Source organism: Monodelphis domestica, chromosome 2 (genome assembly GCF_027887165.1).
Source record: "Monodelphis domestica isolate mMonDom1 chromosome 2, mMonDom1.pri, whole genome shotgun sequence".
Taxonomy (NCBI): domain Eukaryota; kingdom Metazoa; phylum Chordata; class Mammalia; order Didelphimorphia; family Didelphidae; genus Monodelphis; species Monodelphis domestica.
In genome coordinates this window covers 359,821,682-359,843,424 of record NC_077228.1, presented here as the reverse complement: position 1 = coordinate 359,843,424, position 21,743 = coordinate 359,821,682, and the positions used below count along the sequence as shown (strand labels likewise).

Genomic DNA, 21,743 nt, shown 5'->3' with positions numbered 1-21,743 from the left:
CCTTCAAATACTAGAGAAACATTGGGATATCTTAAGTAGGGGCATGTATATGTATTATGCTATGGATATCATGTACTACATATTATATATATTTGTATGCACCTAATAATGTAGCAGCTAAAAAGGAAAGGAAACTTAAAGAAAATTGGAGGGAGAACAATGGAGGGAGAAATGTATAGTAAAACTATAAGAGCTAAGGACCTTAATGTACCTTTTTCCTGACTATATTGTTTAATCAAAAGATAAGATAGAAGTGAAAACCTGAACGCAACCTGAGAAAAGTAAAAAATGATATATCTTTGACAACCGCTAAATGGGAATATAAAAGAATTTACAATTAAAAATAGTATTATCAACAGATTCTGAAGAGACTTGAGGAAATATGGCATTCATTTCTATGAAAAACTTAAGAAACTATTGGAATTTTTGTGTTTAATATAGTAAATATTTAGATTTTTTCAAATCCAAGACCAAAAATTAAATGTAATTGAGAAAAATCAGATTTCTTTACAATAAGATCAAAGGAAAAGCAAAGCTACCCATTATCACGACTAGTATTTAAAATAGAGCTAGAAATGCTAGCTGTAGCAAGGACAAAAAAAAAACTGAAGGAATAGACATAGGCAAAGACAGAAAAAAGAATGACAATATACTTAGAGTTCCCTAAAAAGTCAACTAAAAATTAATTGAAATAATTAATATCTTTGGCAGGGTTTCAGGATAGAAATTAAATCCACATAAAAATCAACAGCCCTACATAAAATCAACAAAACCCAATAGGAAGAGCTAGAAAGAGAAATGTCATTCAAAATAACCATAGAATCTATAAAATATTTGTTATTTTATCTACCAAAATTTATCCAGACACTGTATGAATCTAGTTATGAAATGCTTTGTGGAAATATAGATTTAAATGATGGAAGAAATATTAATTGCTCATGAGGAGGCTTAGATAATATAATAAAAATCATAATATTACCTAAATTAATTTACTTATATAGTGTTAAACCAATCAAACTTCCAAAAGAATATTTTATAGTCCTATAAAGTAATAATGAAATTCATTTAGGGTAAAAAATCTCAGAGGTAATAGTGAAAAAATGGGATGGAAAGGGATTAATTACTTTTTGGTACTGATTAATAAAAGATCAATTTGGTATTAATGTATGAAAGATCAATCAGTATAACAACCTAGGAACACAGTGCACAGAAGCAAACAAACTCAATAGCCTCATGGAGGGAAGGACTCACTACTATTTGACAGTAACTGGTAGGAAATTGGACAGCTGTGTATCAGAAATTAGACTCATACCAATACCCTAACCACACTCCACAATGAACTCTAAATAGATATAGGGCCTACATTTATGTCTCATCATTAAAAAAAATACTAGAGAAGCAAGGAAGAAATTGTTCCTCATATGTATTGAGAGGGGAAAAGTTCATGACAAATCAAGTCAAGAGAGGATCATAGAAGATAAGATAGATATCTTTACTATAAACATTTCTAAAGTTTTGGTAAAACAAATCTAATGTAATAAAAATTAAAAGGGGCCTAGGTAACTGGGAAAAATACATTTTTTCAATAAGTTTTTCCAATGTTTCATATCCAAGATATGTAATAGAGTGATCCAAATTTATAAGATTCAGAGCCATTCCCCAATTGTTAAATAATCAAGGAATATGAATAGACAGTTTTCAAAGGAAAAAATCCAAGCTATCAATAAATAAATGAAAAAATTTAAATAATTAAATGATTAAAGAAGTGCAAATTAAGTAAATGTAACTTTGACTTTATATTTAAAACCAATCATATTTAGATGACAAAAGAAAAAAATGGCAAATATATAAGCTACTCTGAGGAAATAGATGAACTTATGTATTGTTGGTGGATTTTTCCATCCATTCTAACAAGTGATTTGGAACTATACACAGAAAATTACCAAATGTCTACATATGTTAACTTATCTACACACTAGTAGACCTATTCCCCATAGAAATTCAAGGAAGAGGGAAATGTTCTATATGTACAAAAATATTCATAGAAGCTCTTTTTGTGGTAATCAACAATTGAAAATTAAAGGGCTTTCCTGTTTTGGAATGACTAGACACATTGTGAAATATTAATATAATAAAATATTATTGTGCCATAAAAATGATGAAGTGGGGGTAATCATGGCTGCAATCTAGACGCCACACGCTTCCTCTCCCCGGCACCGAACGAAACAGACTACGTCAAAGGAGCATAAAAATCACCTTTGGAGGAACAGAAGGACACCCCAGTACTCCCAGTACTCCACAGAGGTGAAGGTACATGGGGTTTGAACATTTCCACACTATAATAAGAAGGCGGAAAAGCTTGCACAGAAATGTGAACTGAGCCTCCCTTCACCCACCCCCACCTCCCCCACCAAACCAGAGTGAGCTACTGGAGCTCTCACTGGGACAGCGAGTGAGTGGGGAACGTCTCTGTCTGAGGGGGCACTCCAGGGTCCTTGGGATCTGGGGACTGCCAGGAAAAAACATCTCAGGGCGGTTTCACTGGAGAACCCGCCGGCACTGAGCATGGGGGTCAGCGGAGCTGTACTTGGGGCGGTTGCCCTGAACATCTGGGCGGAGCTGAACACCTGGGCAGTGTGGCTGTGATCAGGGCCCCAGCACTCTAAGAAACCTCAGAGACTGGGAAGAACTAGTCCGAGGCAACCTAAATTCACAGAAAACCCACCCATATCACCCAGACCCCAGACCAAAAAGGAAAGGGGAATAAAACCACCAAAGGGATGGCTCACATGGCCCAAAATCAAGCCTCCAGGAAGAAAGGGAAAAAGGTGACTATTGAAAACTTTTATGGTGGAAGTACCCAAGGAAAAGAAGAGAATGAGGAGGAAATCCAAAAAAAATCAGAACACGCCTCCCAAAATGGAAACTATCAACAAGCTCTGGAAGATCTCAAACTGGAGCTTACCCAAAAGATGGAAACCTGGAAAGAAAAATGGGAGAAAGAGATCAGCAGTCTAACAGATAAGACTGCTCAATTGGAAAAAGAGCTCGAAGCATCCAACAGAAGGGCAGACAGAGCTGAAAAGCAAAACCAGTCCCTAATGACCAGAATCAAGCAACTCGAAGAAAGTGAGATCATAAAACAGCAAGAATCAATAAAGCAAACCCAAAAAATTAATGAATTAGAAGAAAACATAAAATATCTCACTGAGAAGGTCACGGATCTGGAAAACAGAGGGAGAAGAGAAAACCTCTGAATTATCGGTCTCCCAGAAAAACCAGAGATAAACGATAAACTCGATATTATTCTACAGGAGATTATAAAAGAAAATTGCCCCCACGTTCTGGAGCAAAGGGGCAAAATAGAAATAGAAAGGGTTCATAGAATACCTTCTATACTAAATCCCCAAAAGACAACCCCTAGGAATGTGATTGCCAAATTCAAGAGCTTCCAAGAAAAGGAGAAAATCCTACAAGAAGCCAAGAAGAGGAGCTTCAGATATAAGGGGGCTCCCATTAGGATCACACACGACTTAGCGGCTAACACACTAAGAGACTGCAAAGCATGGAACACGATATTTAGAAAGGCAAGAGAGCTGGGTCTCCAACCAAGAATCAACTACCCAGCAAAACTGACTATATACTTCCAGGGGAAAGTATGGGCATTCAACAAAATAGAAGATTTCCAAGCATTTGCTAAGAAAAGACCAGAGCTCTGTGGAAAGTTCGATATCCAAGCACAGAAAGCAAGAGAAACATGAAAAGGTAAATATGAAAGAAAGGGAAAAGGAGATAAATCTTATCTTTTTCTTTAAGTCAAACTCTCTTCTATAAGGACTACATTTACATCAAATTATATATATTAATATGTGGGGAAAATGTTTTGTGTAACTCATAAATTGTAGCATCATAAGAGTAGTTAGAAGAAACATGCATAGGGAAAGATTGGGGCATTAAGAAGATTTGGGGAAAGTGGGGGCAAAGAAAGGAAAAGGGAGGGGGGAACCATCGATAATACTAAGACTTACTTCAAGAAACGGGGGGGACTTAATAGAATAATCTTTCCCATATAAAGATACACATGGGAAGGGGAGGGGAAGAACTCTCATATGAGAAGGAGAGGAAGAGAGCGTGAAGTGGAATTACTTAAACCTTACTCTCAGTGAAATTAAATCTGAGAGGGAAGAACATCTAGATCCAGTGGGATCCTGAATTCTATCTTATCCATTAGGGCAAGAAAGAAAGGAAAATTAAGGGGGGGGAGGGAGCATAAAAAGGGAGGGATGAGGAGGGGGGAGGGAGCATAAAAAAGGAGGGAAGAGGAGGGGGGAGGGGAAGGGAGCACAAAAAGGGAGTAGCTAGAAAGGGAAGCATCTCAAGGGAGGAGACTAGGGGGACTCACCTAAAGCAAATCACTGGTTCAAAAGGAGATAGCTAAAGAAGAAAGGTCAGAACTAGGGGAAGATATCAAAATGCCAGGGAATCCACAAATAACAATCATAACTTTGAACGTGAATGGGATGAACTCACCCATAAAACGTAGACAAATAGCAGATTGGATTAGAACCCAAAACCCTACCATTTGTTGTCTTCAAGAAACACATATGAGTCGGGTTGACACTCACAAGGTTAGAGTTAGAGGTTGGAGTAAGACCTTTTGGGCCTCAACTGATAGAAAGAAGGCAGGAGTTGCAATTATGATATCTGACAAAGCCAAAGCAAAAACAGACCTGATCAAAAGGGATAGGGAAGGTAAATATATTCTGCTAAAAGGGAGTATAGACAATGAGGAAATATCACTAATCAACATGTATGCACCAAATGGTATAGCATCCAAATTTTTAATAGAGAAACTAGGAGAATTGAAGGAGGAAATAGACAGTAAAACCATATTAGTGGGAGACTTGAAACAACCACTATCAAATGTAGATAAATCAAACCAAAAAATAAACAAGAAAGAGGTAAAAGAGGTGAATCAAATTTTAGAAAAATTAGAGTTAATAGACATATGGAGAAAAATAAATAGGGACAAAAAATAATACACCTTCTTTTCAGCACCACATGGCACATTCACAAAAATAGATCATACACTAGGTCACAGAAACATGGCACTCAAATGCAGAAAAGCAGAAATAATAAATGCAGCCTTTTCAGATCACAAGGCAATAAAAATATTGATCGGTAAGGGTACATGGAGTGCCAAATCAAAAATTAATTGGAAATTAAATAATATGATACTCTAAAATCAGATAGTTAGAGAAGAAATCATAGAAACAATTAATAACTTTGTTGAGGAAAATGACAATGGCGAGACATCCTTTCAAACCTTATGGGATGCAGCCAAGGCAGTACTTAGAGGAAAATTCATATCCCTGAGTGTATATATTAACAAATTATGGAGGACAGAGATCAAGGAATTGGAAATGCAAATTAAAAAACTTGAGAACGAACAAATTAAAACCCCCCAGAAGAAAACCAAACTAGAGATCCTAAAAATTAAGGGAGAAATTAATAAAATCAAAAGTGACCGAACTATTGAGCTAATAAACAAGACTAGAAGCTGGTACTTTGAAAAAACAGACAAAATAGACAAAGTACTGGTCAGTCTAATTAAAAAAAGGAAAGAAGAAAGGCAAATTAACAGCATCAAGGATGAAAAGGGGGATCTCACCTACAATGTAGAGGAAATTAAGGCAATCATTAAAAACTACTTTGCCCAACTATATGGCAATAAATATACCAACCTAGGTGATATGGATGAATATTTACAAAAATACAAATTGCCTAGACTAACAGAAGAAGAAATAGATTTCTTAAATAATCCCATATCAGAAAAAGAAATCCAACAGGCCATCAAAGAACTTCCTAAGAAAAAGTCCCCAGGCCCTGACAGATTCACCAGTGAATTCTATCAAACATTCAAAGAACAGCTAACTCCAATACTATACAAACTATTTGACATAATAAGCAAAGAGGGAGTTCTACCAAACTCCTTTTATAACACAAACATGGTACTAATTCCAAAACCAGGCAGGCCAAAAACAGAGAAAGAAAATTATAGACCAATCTCCCTAATGAATATAGATGCAAAAATCTTAAATAGGAATCTAGCAAAAAGACTCCAGCAAGTGATCAGAAGGGTCATCCACCATGATCAAGTAGGATTTATACCAGGGATGCAGGGCTGGTTCAACATTAGGAAAACTATCCACATAATTGACCACATCAACAAGCAAACCAACAAGAACCACATGATTATCTCAATAGATGCAGAAAAAGCCTTTGATAAAATACAACACCCATTCCTACTAAAAACACTAGAAAGCATAGGAATAGAAGGGTCATTCCTAAAAATAATAAACAGTATATATCTAAAACCATCAACTAATATCATCTGCAATGGGGATAAACTAAATCCATTCCCATTAAGATCAGGAGTGAAACAAGGATGCCCATTATCACCTCTATTATTTGACATTGTATTAGAAACACTAGCAGTAGCAATTAGAGAAGAAAAAGAAATTGAAGGCATTAAAATAGGCAAGGAGGATACCAAATTATTGCGCTTTGCAGATGACATGATGGTCTACTTAAAGAATCCTAGAGATTCAACCAAAAAGCTAATTGAAATAATCAACAACTTTAGCAAAGTTGCAGGATACAAAATAAACCCACATGAGTCATCAGCATTTCTATATAATTCCAACACAGCTCAGCAGCAAGAACTAGAAAGAGAAATCCCATTCAAAATTACCTTAGACAAAATAAAATACTTAGGAATCTATCTCCCGAGACAAACACAGATTCTATATGAACACAACTACAAAACACTTTCCACACAACTAAAACTAGACTTGAACAATTGGAAGAACATTAACTGCTCATGGGTAGGACGAGCCAATATAATAAAAATGACCATCCTACCCAGACTCATCTATCTATTTAGTGCCATACCCATGGAACTTCCAAAATATGTTTTTACTGATTTAGAAAAAAACTATAACAAAGTTCATTTGGAAGAACAAAAGATCAAGGATATCCAGGGAAATAATGAAAAAAAAATACAAAGGAAGGGGGACTTGCAGTCCCAGATCTCAGACTATATTATAAAGCAGCAGTCATCAAAACAATTTGGTACTGGCTAAGTGAAAGAAAGGAGGATCAGTGGAATAGACTGGGGACAAGCAACCTCAGCAAGACAGTATATGACAAACCCAAAGATCCCAGCTTTTGGGACAAAAATCCACTATTTCATAAAAACTGCTGGGAAAACTGGAGGACAGTGTGGGAAAGATTAGGTTTAGATCAACACCTCACACCCTCCACCAAGATAAATTCAAAATGGTGAATGACCTGAACATAAAGAAGGAAACTATAAGAAAATTAGGTGAACACAGAATAGTATACATGTCAGACCTATGGGAAGGGATGCAAAATAAATAATCTGGAATACATCAAATTAAAAAGTTTTTGTACAAACAAAACCAATGTAACTAAAATCAGAAGGGAAACAACAAACTGGGAAAAAATCTTCATAAAAACCTCTGACAAAGGTTTAATTACTCAAATTTACAAAGAACTAAATCAATTGTACAAAAAATGAAGCCATTCTCCAATTGACAAATGGCCAAGGGACATGAACAGGCAGTTCTCAGCCAAAGAAATCAAAACTATTAATAAGCACATGAAAAAGTGCTCTACATCTCTTATAATCAGAGAGATGCAAATCAAAACAACTCTGAGGTATCACCTCACACCTAGCAGATTGGCTAACATGACAGCTATGGAAAGTAATGAATGCTGGAGGGGATGTGGCAAAGTGGGGACACTAATTCATTGCTGGTGGAGTTGTGAATTAATCCAACCATTCTGGAGGGCAATTTGGAACTATGCCCAAAGGGTGATAAAAGACTGTCTGCCCTTTGATCCAGCTATAGCACTGTTGGGTTTGTACCCCAAAGAGATAATAAGGAAAAAGACTTGTACAAGAATATTCTGCGCTCTTTGTGGTGGCCAAAAATTGGAAAACGAGGGGATGCCCATCAATTGGGGAATGGCTGAACAAACTGTGGTATATGTTGGTGATGGAATACTATTGTGCTAAAAGGAATAATAAAGTAGAGGAATTCCATGGAGTCTGGAACAACCTCCAGGAAGTGATGCAGAGCGAAAGGAGCAGAACCAGGAAAACATTGTACACAGAGACTGATACACTGTGGTACAATTGAAGGTGATGGACTTCTCCATTAGTGTCAATGCAATGTCCCTGAACAATCTGCAGGGATCTAAAAAATACTATCCACAAGCAGAGGATAAGCTCTGGGAGTAAAAACACCGATGAAAAGCAACTGCTTGACTGCAGGGGTTGAGGGAATATGACTGAGGAGAGACTCTAAATGAACACTCTAATGCAAATACCAACAACAGGGAAATGGGTTTGAGTCAAGAACACATGTGATAACCAGTGGAATTATGCGTCTGCTATGGGAGAGGGAAAGGTGGTGGGAGGGGGGAGGGGAGGAAAAGAAAATGACCTTTGTTTCCAGTGAATAATGTTTGGAAATGACCAAATAAAATAATGTTCAAAATTAAAAAAAAATGATGAAGTGAACTATTTTGAAGGACCTCTATGAACTGATGAGAAGTAAAGTTAAAAATAGAAGAATCTATATAATAATAGCAATATCACAGAGAAAGAGAATGTTGAAAATTTGTAAATCTCTTGCCACTGAACATAATGCTTGATTCATGTTAAACCAACTGCCTATTGGAATGAATTCAGCTTATAAGTATTTATTAAGTACCTACTAAATCACAGGCATAAGACAATCTTTGTCCTTAAGGAACTTAAAAATCTAATGGGGAAGCATCATGCAAATAACTGTTCAAACAAGATATATACAAGATAAATAGAAAAATAATCAACAATGGGAAGGCACAGAAATTTAGAAGCCTTAAAAAAAAAAAGGTTTGCTGTTGAAGGCAAGGTTTTATCTGAGACCTCCTGATTAAAAGATGATGATCTTGAAATGCTGAAAGTAACACACCTTTTTGGATATGACCAATATTGGAATTTATTTTCTTGGACAGTTACTTATTGATTGCTTTGAGTTTTTCTTTTAATTTTAAATGTTTTATTTGCCTATTGTGAATGATGGTGTAGAGGGAAGAACAGAGCAATTTAAGAATGGAAGAGATTAAGAGATTGCTGCTAGATACTGTTTGTAAAGCATTAGAACAGATTTCCATGGGAAATTATTTAATACTTTTACCTGGATGCCTGGGATATTGTTTTATATCTAACTGGTTTAGTAGAGACCAAAAGCTTGTAAACTTTTAGAATTCAAAGAATAACAAAAACATTTTTCAGAATTTTTAATTTGAATTTTACTCTTACTGTGAAGCTGTCACAAATCAGTGTCATAAAATCCTTATGTAAAGGGTTGTAGCTTGAGTGCCTCAAACCAAATTCAAATGGCATCAACACAATTTAAAAAATCTCACTTAAAAATCTTATTCGTACAAATACTTTCCAAAATCTCATTCTGTTAAAAATTAACCTATTTATCTTTCATTTTTAATACTCCCTTAATTTCTAAATATTTTGCTCTCCCTCTTTACCCTCCTTAGAAAGACTGTTTTTGTAAGAAAGAATAAAAGAAGAGAGGAAAATGTAATTCCTCAAAACTAACTAAAAAAGTCTGAAAGTATATATGTTGTATATCCACAGTCTATCACCTTTGTAAGGAAGGATAAGAATTGCATTTTTTCATTATCTCTTCTGTTGAGTCAAACCTAGTTACTTAAACCTCATCCTCAAAAAGAGATGTATTTTGGTGGTGATCAAGGAAGCCATGAACTAATTTGCTGAGTTGTCCAATCAACCAGATGAGATTACTGGGCATGGACTTTTGTTAGAAGGGCACCTCCCATGGAGGTACATCATGCTTTAACTCCTTGCTGAGAGGACAGAGGAAACTCCTTTGATTAGTCCCCAGTGACTGGGGCTGCTTTCAACATGATTGATGAAGGGGAATCAGGAAGATGGACTCTTGTTGGAGTATCTGCCCCTGTATGGTTTATAGGAGTGAACTGTAACATGACTATTTCACTTATCAATTTTTAATTTTTATTCCCATTTAAAAAATTTCTAGGATGTCTATATAGCCCAGAGTATAGCAAAGAGGAAGAAGGATGTCTATCCCTTTACACCACCAGTCACAGGGACAGAAAATTTCAAACCGCAGGAGTATGTGGCAAGCAGTATATTCTTGCTTAAGTGAATTTGAGAAGAAAGTTTCTGGACCACCACATTTCTGTCTACCTCTTCTATCTGTCTGATTCCTTTTTCAGTTTTTGATCAGAGACTACTGATCTTTAGAATTTATGTTTCTAGCATTAGGGCTTACCTTGTGACTAATATTAAGTTCAAGAATTCCTGAGTTAGTTTTTTATTGGTAACTAGCCTTTCAGAGGGAGATTTTCTTAACAGCATTCCTATTGGAAAAGGAAGAAGATCTTCATCAGAGGACAGGGCTGTAGCTAAAGGTCAAAAGGCATACCATGAGGGGCCAGGAAGACTTTGCCAATTCTTTATGATGTTACTTTGAGTTTCTTGGGCATTTTGGATAGAAGGTGAATGAAAAATAGATATTCAGTCTAGTAGAGGTGAATGAAGATAATGGGCTATTTAAATGTTTTATTTTTCTCTGTCCATGGGCTCTTAGAAAAGTTTTTGGAAAAAAAAAAGAAAAGCTTTTGGGGAAGCTAGGTAGCAGAAAGAAAGTGCCCCAGGCCCAGAGCGAAAACCTAGAGTCAAATCTGGCCTTGAACCGTCCTAGCTGTGTGACCCTGGGCAAGTCACTTAACTTGAATTGCTTAGCCCTTACAGCTCTTCTATTTTAGAATTGATACTTAATATTGATCAATTCTAGGATGGAAGGTAAGGGTTTAAAAAAGAAAGTGCATTTTAGCATTCTTTTTCTGTAAAGGGTGAAATAAAAGCATATCCACTCCTCATACCTATATTGTACATTGAGTGCCTTGTAGGAATTAGGAGCTCTTTTACTTACATTTGGAGAGAATTAGATATGAATCATGACTAAGCTTTAATAATCATATTTCTTCAGAGTTTCTGGGATGGGAAAATGAGCCAAAGAGAGAAAGTGACCCCTTTGGTGAGAGGCACCAAGGATCAAACCTAGCATGTATGAATCTGGAGTTCTTTGTGGAAGAGGGATATGAACCATGCATACAGAAAATATTTTAATTTAATTTTAATTTAATTTTTAATTTTAAATCATGATTTAATTCATAATTTATTAAATGGGAAAATTTAAAAAAGCATGTGCCCACATAAATATGATCCTGCTTTCTAAAAAAATAGTTTGAGAATTCCAAAGTTAGATAAGATCAAATATTGGCCCAAGGTCATAAAATCACAGAATTGTAGTTTTAAGCATTCAATGAACCTTCCAAAAGAGATTACTTAGTTCAGAACAATCATTTTACAGGTGAGGAAACTGAGACCAAGAGAGATAAATGATTTGTCCAAAGTCTGAATTGAATTAAGACTGATTCTTATTACCTATGTAGATTTGGACAACTTCTCTAAACTCCCTGGGTTCTAGTTTTCTCATATGAAAGAAGAAGTAGTTGAATGAGACAAATTCTGGGGGACTTCTAGCTTTTCAGGTTTGCCGTTTTTGTTTTACAGTTCTTGGCACATAATAAACTTATACAACTGCTTGTTGATTTTTAAAACATAATCCCAAATTGTTTTCCAGAATTGTTGGACTAATTTCTAGTGGTAGCTAGTTGCACAGTGGATAAAATATTGGCTCTGGAGTCAGGAAAACTTGATTTCAAATGCACACTCAGAAACCTACAGAGTGAATATTTTGGGCAAATCACTTAACCTATTTCAGCCTTCCTCATCTTTGATTCTAAGATAACTAAGACCAACCAGTAGTTGACCAGCCTAAGTAAGAAAGCTTTCCAAAACACTTAACACTTAGTTAACCATACACTGAGAAACTAATCAATGTCTTGAAAAAGTTTGAAATTATATGCATACCCATACCGGAGTCCACCTTATGTTTTCTTCTTTAAACCTGAACTCTATGGGTATAATTTCTAAGTAAACAAGTTCAATTGCTATTCTTTACATTTATATTTTTGTAATTGTTGTGTGTAATAGGTTTCCTCTTTCTGCTTACTTCACTTGCAATTGATTTATATAAATTTTCTCACACTTTTCCCCTCATGGCTGTATTTATTATAGTTATCTAACAGCACAGTGATATTTCATTTTATTAATATACCAAAACTTATGTAGTCATTGACCAATTAAAGGGCATCTACTTTGTTTTCAGTTTTCTCTTACTATAAGAAGCACCACTATCCATATTTTGGACTTTTCTTTTTAATACTGACTCCTTGGAGTGTATGAAGAATGATAGAGATTTTGATATTCTACAACTTCTCAGCTCAACCTCAATTTATGTTCCCCCTCTGACTGAAGTGCTGAAAGTTGGAGCATTAAATTTCTCCAAAGCTTTCTTTTATAGAGGGCTTACAACCTTCCTGGTAACTCCATTTTCCATGAGCAGCTTTGGTTGGCCTCAATTCTAGGGAACCATTACACATTGGTTGCCCATCCCCCACCCTTTAGCTCTCTTTTGTGTGTATTCTTTCCCCCTTTAGAGAGTAAGGTCCTGGCTCTTAGCATAGTGCCCAGAGCATAGTAGGTCCTTAAAAATGGGCATGTAATTATTTACATGTCTAATTATTTGTTATTTATATTTATAGTTCCAAGTTACATATACAATCATGAAACATTTAATTAAAATATCTAAGAATAGGATTTCTGGAGCTAGGAATATAGATTCCACCTTTCTCTTTTGTCTTCTCCTATTACATCGTAAACTCTTTAGGAGCAGGGACTGTCTATTTTTGGTTGTATTTGTTTTCCCAATCCTCAGCACAGCACCTGACACATGCTAATCTTATATAAATACTTGTTAACTTTTTAAACATAATTCTCTGGAGTCAAAAAGACCTGAGTTCAAATGCAGAACGACACTTAATTTTGTGTGATCCTGGGCAAATCAGTTAATCTTTCTCATCCTCAGTTTCCTTATCTGTAAAATAGAATAATAGCACCTACCACCCTGGAACTTTGTGAGGCTAAAATGTAATGTTTCTTAAGCGTTTTGCAAACCTTAAAGTGCTATATAAAAGTTACTATTTTGTTGTTGTTATTCATGGAAGAGTTTAGAATCTAGTGAGAGAAAAAACACAAGTAACTGATTCTAAGGAGTATGCACTAAATATAAAGGCCAGATGTAAGGAATTTAATGAGGGAGAATTTCAGCAAGGCAATCTTGTCTATATGTATATCAAGAAATATTTGGTGAATTACTTTCTTCTTCTTCTTCTACTACTACTACTACTAATTCGATGCCTCCAGAATTAGGCTCTCATTTGTTCCAATAAGTAAGCAGGGACAAGAGCTATGCCTTTTTTCTCTCTCCAGATTCCTGGCCCCAATTATTTTGTGTCAATTCCCTTTTCCCTTTCTCTATCAAGGCTGTGACCCGGGTTTGCCTCGGGAGCTCGTCTTCCCCCAGCATCGAGAACGAGCGACCTCGCGCGTGTCTGTGCCTGTGCGCTCCCCTGTCTTTTCCTAGTCCCGTCCCCTTTCTTGGGTTGGTTCGGAACACGAGGAGGCTGTTCAGTAAGGTCTGGTGGCAGAACGCGAGCAAGTTTGCGGTATGCGAGCGCCCCTCCCCGTGTTTGCCCGCTGAAGTCAGGGCTCCTGGGCAGTCCCGAGAGAAGCAGGGCTCTGAAGAAGCTCCTTCAAGTCTTAGGGCAGGGTGGGTTGGATTTTTTAGAGAAAGAGACCTGGGCGGCGTTGGGCTGAAAGCTACCCGGCGCAGGCGATGGCAGCGACAAGGGTGGGTAACTTGCAGGGTTCCTTTCTCTTGGGGCTTTGTCGGAGGGGGCCTGCTGCTGCGCGTCACGTCATTTCTTTCCCTCTCCCGGCAACCAGCTGGCACATTGCACATGGTCGGGCTTTTGTGTTAAGCGAGAGACGCAACTGAAGAAAGTCGCCTTCTCGGGCTAGTTAGTTTTTGGCTTTTCTTTTGTACAAATCTTTCTAAAGAGATGCATAATTCACGCGTTCTGGACAGTTGGCACAATTCAGCGGTTGAGCATGTTGCAGCAGGAGGTAAAGATATTGTTGGTGTAGGTCAGTGCAGATGCAGTGTGCAGCCTGGGAGCTCTGGAAGAAACTGCGGGGGAGGTGGCGTGGTGGTGGTGGCGGTGATGGGATGGTAAGGAGATAAGTAGAAAAGGAGCAGAGAGCTACAGGCGGGGCACACAACTTGGGGAAAGTCTTCTCCAAACAACCTAATTTTGTACTAACTGCAGCAAAAACAGAATAAACCCCCAAATCAAAACTATCTCGTTTTGACTTTTCCAAAGCAGGATTCCATAATTTTTTTCAATTTCCAAAGTTTAGTTTAAAATTTCTGTCCAAATTGTCCAAGTTTGGGAAACATTAGCACAATCACCGACATACCCCTCTCCACTCAACTCCCAACCTCCCTCCTTCCCACTCCCCGTTTCAGGAGAGACAAAAGTGAATTACTGTTTCAAAGAAAGTAGAAGTGTGATTAAAGCTTACATACATTCTAAAAGGAAAAGTGAAACCTTTCTAACTGAATTTGAGATAACGGAGTTTCCCCCCACTAATAACTGAAGATTCTCTGTAGGACTATGATTTGCTCTATTTTAATGGAATGAGGTGGTAGCAGTCCGCTATGCTATAGCTAGAGTTAGCCTTCGGATAGTTTAGATTGGAATTCGGATATTCTAAACTAGTTATTGAAACTTTTAAAGCAATATTCTTATCTTACTTTTTCTATTGTTAGTGTTAGACCTTCCCGCATTGCCTTCCATTGGTAAAACAAAACTCAGCAAAACCAAAGTTAGATAGACTTCTCAGTCTATTGAGGAGAAGTGAACTGATTTCTGGGGAAGTGTGCTGGGAAAATTGCAACAGTGGGACATAAGTCTGTAAAAGAGATAAAAGTAAGGTACCCTGAAATTTGTGGAATAATGACTAAGCTAAATGTTCAGGCACTTCCCTTGTGATCAAAGTCTGCCGTTATTCATAGATTATTAAACTTGGAAACATCAGTCAGATGATTATCTAGTCAACTTGTTCTTAAACTTACTTGTCTCAGGATCCCTTTACACTTTTGAAAATTAAGGACCCCAAACGACCTTTGTTTGCATGTGTTATATCTATCTCTGTGGACTATGTTAGAAATTAAAATATCTAAGTATTGTTATACAAACAGTTTTAACCTTACCTGCCCCCTGAAATAGTCTTATGGACCCACAAGTTCCTGTCCACATTTTGAGAACCAATAATATAGTCTAATCCAGTTACTTTTGTGTGATTTAAAATGCTTTTATTCTGAACATGAACTCAAAAAATAGTAATATGAAAAATGAAGCACCATTTCACACACCAACACAAATGCATATGCACACTTTAAATTCCACGCTTTTTTTCCCCTTCTGAACTTCCTTTTGTTTATTTTGGTACCCTTAAAAATATTTTAGTCTTCCTTTTGAAAAGGGGTATCACTATTGCTGAGGAATCAAGGTGGTTCAGTGGATAGTGTTGGTTCTAAAGTGTAGAAGACCTGAATTCAAATGCAGCCTCAGATGCTCACTAGCTATGTGACCCTGGGGAAGTCCCTTAACTTCTGTTTGCTTAATCCTTTGGAGAAGGAACTGGCAAACCACTCCAGTATCTTTTCAAAGAAAATCCCATGGAGAATATGGTTCACAGAGACACAGTCTAATATGACTGAACAACAGCAGTCACAATTTTCAACTTTTATTCTTCCTTTTCCCCAATAAAAATCGAGAAAGAAAAAAAAATTGTAACAAACAGTCAAGCAAAACAAATCCACGCAGTGGCCATGAACAAAAAATGGACATCTTTCTGAATTTTGAATCTATTACTTCTCTTCTTGAGGTAGGTTGATATTGTTCATCCTAGTTCCTTTTAGACATGGTCAGTCATTGCATTACTTAGAGTTCTTAAATCTTTGCATATTGTTTCTTCCTGACCCTATCACTTCACTATTAGTTCAGACTACCCAAGATTCTTTAACATTTTATCTTTAATATAAATTTCTCATGGTGTAATAATATTCTATACTGTCACATATCACAATTTTCTCAGTCATTCCCTACTGATGGCCACCATCATAGATTGTAGCTCTTTCATTTAATCTTTCCTTTTCTCCCTCTACTCCAACCCCAACTTCCTTCAGTCACTTCACAATTGTCTAAAAGGTAATCTAAGTTTTCTTTTTTCCTCCTGTTACTGCCCTCTTCAGGATCAGGAAGGTTGTTTTCCTTGTAGTTATTCTCATTCATGTATGACCCCTTTTTCTTAGTCACCTTCTTTCTTTCCCTTGGTCATTGCTTCTTCTTTCCTTGTTAAGTTTGTTTTTACAACAGTTTAATGTGCATATTAAATCATCCTTTATCTGTTTCACATAAGGTTGAGATTCATCTGATGCACATTCTTCCATCCCTTCTTCCACATTTGTACATTCTTGTATTTCATTTGTGATAAACAAGTCACATTTCCTTCTTTCTTCTTCACTAATATTTCCTTCCCCCCCTTCAAACTCTCAGAATAGACCTAATCTACACTTAACTTAACTTTTTTGTTTTTCTTACTTTATTTTTTCAGTATCCTTTGAAGATATTAAAGTTCTGAAGGGCAACATTTTTTTCTCTACAATAGAACAATTGTACTTTATCATCATGTAGCTTCTAATTGTTATACTAATTAGGTTTCTGATATCTCTTGTATTAAGTCCTCCATTCTGTCAAAGATCTATCCCCCCCCCCCAAGATTATACTTGTAGAATAAGGGTTTTTTTTGGGAAGAATTTCTTTTTTCCCTTTTAGAAGATTGCATTCCAAGATCTCTCATTTATAGAAACTCCCAAGTCTTGTGTGATGCCACTTTGGACTCTTGCTATTTGGTCTGCTTTCTGAATTTTTGCCATAGTTTTTCCTTGATGTGAGCACTCTGGATTTTGGTTATGACATTTCTGTCATTTTTCCTTTTTGAGGTTCCTTTTTAGGAGGACATTGGTGAAGTCTATCTTTATTTTGATTTCTGGCTCTTAATGTATCTAAGCAGTTTATATTTGTGATTTCTTGACTATAATTCAATGGTTCTTAAATAGTATATCCTTGATGTGTTTATTATGTCAGTTGTTCTACCTAGTTTTCAAGGCCTTCTACAACTTGCCCTGTATCTATCAGTTATATTCTATTGTACCCCCCAAACGAATCCTCTCTCCAAGCCATCATACCAATGACCCAATTCGACAGACAATTATTAAATACCTAGGATATACAAAGCACTATGCTGTATTGGAGTGTCAACTGGGTGGCATAATGGATAGAATGTTGTATCTGGAGTCAGGAAGACTTATCTTCCTGAAATTAAATTTGACCTGAAACACTTACTAGCTGTGTGTCCTTGGGCATGTCACTTCTCAGTTTGTTCATATGTAGAATGTGCTGGAGATGGAAATGGCAAATCACTCCAGTATATTTGCCAAGAAAATATCAAATGGGATCATGAAGTCAGATGACGGAAATAACTGAACAACCACAACAACAACAAGTTATAGCAACAAGTGTTATTTTGGAGGGAGTTGGGGAGTCCTAGTTAGTAGGGAAAGAAAACTTATATATAAAATTTATGTTGTTCAAGAAGTTTGCAATCTCTTCTTGAAATTACTCATCCTCTTTCCTCTCTGGCTTCTGATGTGAGACCAGTCCTTCAAGCCATGTAGTATTTTCAATTCTTTTCCCAAGTGCTCCATTGCACAATGATCTCTATCTTTCCCTTTTGAATTCCAACTGCCTTAAACTTTATGCCATTCATTGTTCAATTGCACATTTTATAATTTTACTAGATTTTCATTTCTGTGAACCTTATGTCTTAATGACATTTGTTAACATGTGGGTTTTGGCATTTTGTTTTCTTGGACTATGTGAAGATCTATAGTATATGCTTAGTAAATATAAGTGTTTTGATGAGTGATTGAGAGTGATGAGCCTTTCTGAATTTAGCTAGACAGTCCTCAGAGGATGAATAGCCATGTAGCCTTTTGTAGAGCCCATACCTGAAGCCTCTTTTGATCAAGAGGACCTTTTAGACCTGGTGTTTGGTTGGAATAGTCTTGGAGAAGGGGGTCACCTTCATACTTCAATAATGCATCAAAATAGTGCTTAATAAAGGATGTCCAGTGTAATGTACTATAATGCAACTTAAAAAACACCAATTCTAAACCACTTTGGAGGGCAATTTAGAACTGTGCTCAAAGGGCTATGAAACTGTGCATACCCTGTGATCTAGTAATGCCGCCAGTAGGTCGAGATCCCAAAGAGATTTAAAAAAAAATGAAAAAAGGATATATTCATACAAAAGTATTTATAGCATCTCTGGTGTGAAAAAGAATTGAAAATTGAGGGAATGTCCAATAATCAGGAAATGGACAAAATAATTGTGGTATATGATTGTGATGGAATACTATTACGCTTTAAGAAATGATGTGCAGAATGATTTCAGAAAAACCTGAATAGATCTGTGTGAACTAATGCAGAACGAAGTAAGAAGAACCAGGAGAACACTGTACACAGTATTGCACAATGATCTTCTGTGGAAGACAGTTATTTTCAGCAATACAATGATTCAAGACAATTCTGAAGGACTTATGACAAAGACTGCTAGTCACCTCCAGAGAAAGAACTGCTGGAGTTTGAATGCAGATCAAAACATACATATTTTACACTTTATTTTATTTGTGTTTTTATTTTTGGCTTTTGGTTTTATGTGAATATTCTTTCATACTGGAAAATGTTGTGCATGATCATTCATGTATAACCCAGATCAAACTGTATAACATCTCAGGGTGGGGGGAGGGAAAGAATGGAGGGAGATGATTTGGATCTTATAATTTCAGAAAACATATGTTATAATTGTTATTACATGTAATTGAGACAATAAAATATTTTAAGAGGGAATCATATAGGTTTTAAAGTGCCCATAAAAACTAATTCTCTAGAAGTACATTTGAATTTAATTTTTTGGATTAATGCATTTATATTATATAATCATAGAATTCCAGAGCTTGAAGGGACCTAATGGATCTTGTCGAAATCTCCTACTTGGCAGATGGGAGAAGGTCTCATAGTTAGTACCTGGTAAATTAAGAACTCAAATACAGATCTTTTGATTCCAAGTCTAGGGTTTGTTATACTACATACCATTCAGTTTCCTATACAGCAGGGTTTTCCCATCTTTTGTTATTTTTAATGTCCCAGAAAACCATTGCCCTGATACTATTTGGAGCCAATTGATGGACAAATGCAAATTAAAATCATTATTTATTATCTTAAGAAATCTGAGAGGTACCTTACAGGATATTGTGAAATCAATGGGGGATAGAGGTTGAACGGGGGAAAAAAAAACCCTTGGAAGGTTTGCCTAAGAAAATAAACACATATTGCATTCTGTAATGGGTTATATACTTGCCTAGACTTTAATTGGAATTTTGCATTCAGAATCAATTCAGGAACAGGCCCCAAGGATTTAGCTCCCAAGAATAGTGTGTGATACAAATTAAACAAATAAAAACTAAATACAAACACATAAAAATATAAGCTTTCTACCAACAACTGGATCAAATTCTCCCTGTCTAATTCATAGTGGTCTATACATTGTTTAGCACAAGTGACTCCAAAATGCCAGCAGTATCATATGTGCAATAGAGGATAAGCACCTAGGAAATTAGACAAATGAAATATTACAGCTCTGAATCAATTTGTTTGCATTCATAAACTTAAAATTATAATGTCTCAGTGGGGACAGTTGAATTTTGAATAAATTTGTAAAATCTAAATATTCCTGTATCCATTGAAGACAATTAGAATGTTTTTGGTAATGTAACATTGCCTACTATGCCAATTGCTCTTAGTAAGATTGCTTTTTTTCAAGACTAGCCCTAGCAAGACTTGAATGTTTTCTCAGGAACCGGCAATTTGGATTATATATATATATATGTGTGTGTGTGTGTGTGTGTGTGTGTGTGTGTGTGTGTGTGTGTGTATGTGTACATACATATATATATTTCCCTGGGATAATCTATCCATATTTTTGTAATAAGGGACTATCTACCATATGTAGCACAGAATACCATCATGTGGCATGAATGGAAGCAGAACAGATACTTCTAGCATCTTCTTCTCCTTTCTCCTTTCTCCAAGGGAAACTTTAATTCTTGCCAGCAAGGTAAGAGGAGGTACAGACCAGAGGCTTCTCTGCTCTCTTCAGAGAAGTGGGCTACTGGACTAGAATTATATCCATTTGATCCCTTAAATATGGTTAATCTGGGGAATGTGGTTTTTCATTTTTAAACTGATTTCTTATTATTGTTCAATTAGTTGAGGGGAAAGCGTGACCCCAAACTGTATATACAAGGCTTGACTATCTTTCCACCAAATACCAGTTCTGAAAGAAACACACATAAGAGTTAGCTAAGAAACTCATTCATCCAAATTATAGCAAAAAAGAAATCAGAGAAAGTATATATTTGAGAATATTTACCAAATAACACAGGTTGAAGGATTTGTCTCATATAGAGAGAGGTAACTTAGCTCAATTAAAAGAGAGTCAGAGGTCTGTATTTGAGGGATGGTTATTTGTATTAGAGGGGTTAAGTCTCTCAGTATAAAAAGGGGGAAACAGTGGAGAACCTTCCTTCTCAAAGCAGGGTTCAGGGGAGACAGCTGATGTTTAAGGTTGGCTCAGAGAGAGAGAGAGAGGAGAGGGGGTTTGAAGATTTCCCCCTTCTGCCTTCCCTCCTTAGCTAAGGCTGATCTTCCAGATTTGCTCTTGTCCCTCTTGTCCCCCCTCCACTACTTGAGATCAAAGGGTTTCCCCTTGATCTGTTCACTCACATACAGTTTGGGGAAATGATAACTATTTTAATGTCAACTTAACTCAATCAGAATAATACAAAGAAATAACTGGCAGAGAAAGAATGGGAAAGGAAGGTGGGAAGAGGGGGTCCCTGTCTCTATCTAAAACCCTTATATTCCCTCCTCAAGTTTGGGGGGGAACTCAGGCTTTGGCAGCCTGAGCCCCCTGAGAGAAAGTCAGGTTGACTCACACTGGGTTTTGGCCCCTTGGTCACAGTTTAGACTCAGGGTAACAGGAGCTGAAGTAAAGTTGGCCAGAGATTTAAAATGTCTTTCTCAGGTTTCATCTTCAATAGTCTTTTTTCAATTAGGAAATGTTGGGGGAAAGATTTCCAGGTACCAGCAGGAAAAGTGGGTAACCCTCAGGAGAAAGTCTTTTTTCCACTTTTTCTCTTCAGCTTCTCAAGACTGAGAGAGCAACTCTACCAGCCAGTCTTCTCCTCCTCAAGATTCCAATCCCTTGGGGCCCCACCCCCATCAAGGTGATCAGTTCCACACACTTTTCATCCTGGCACTTTTCTTATGTGCCAGCCTCTGTCACTGGTCTCACCCACTGTAGTTCTCCTAAGTTGCTAGTGTAGAAAATTGGGAATAAGAGAGAGGCTATAAGTTCCTTTCAAGTCAGCTTCTTCCAAGAGACT

At 36.6% G+C, this 21,743-nt stretch overlaps 1 protein-coding gene across 1 annotated transcript in view; it reads left to right on the top strand.

Annotated features, from left to right (window-relative positions):
• The first annotated feature begins 10,018 nt into the window (after window positions 1-10,018).
• The window catches only part of LOC103096518 (uncharacterized), a 60,973-nt gene continuing 49,248 nt past the window's right edge, over window positions 10,019-21,743 (top strand). Inside the window, exons 1-2 of the mRNA XM_056814732.1 lie at window positions 10,019-10,072; window positions 13,591-13,958. Coding sequence (XP_056670710.1) covers window positions 10,019-10,072; window positions 13,591-13,958 — 422 coding nt within the window. The remainder of the gene's footprint in view (window positions 10,073-13,590; window positions 13,959-21,743) is intronic.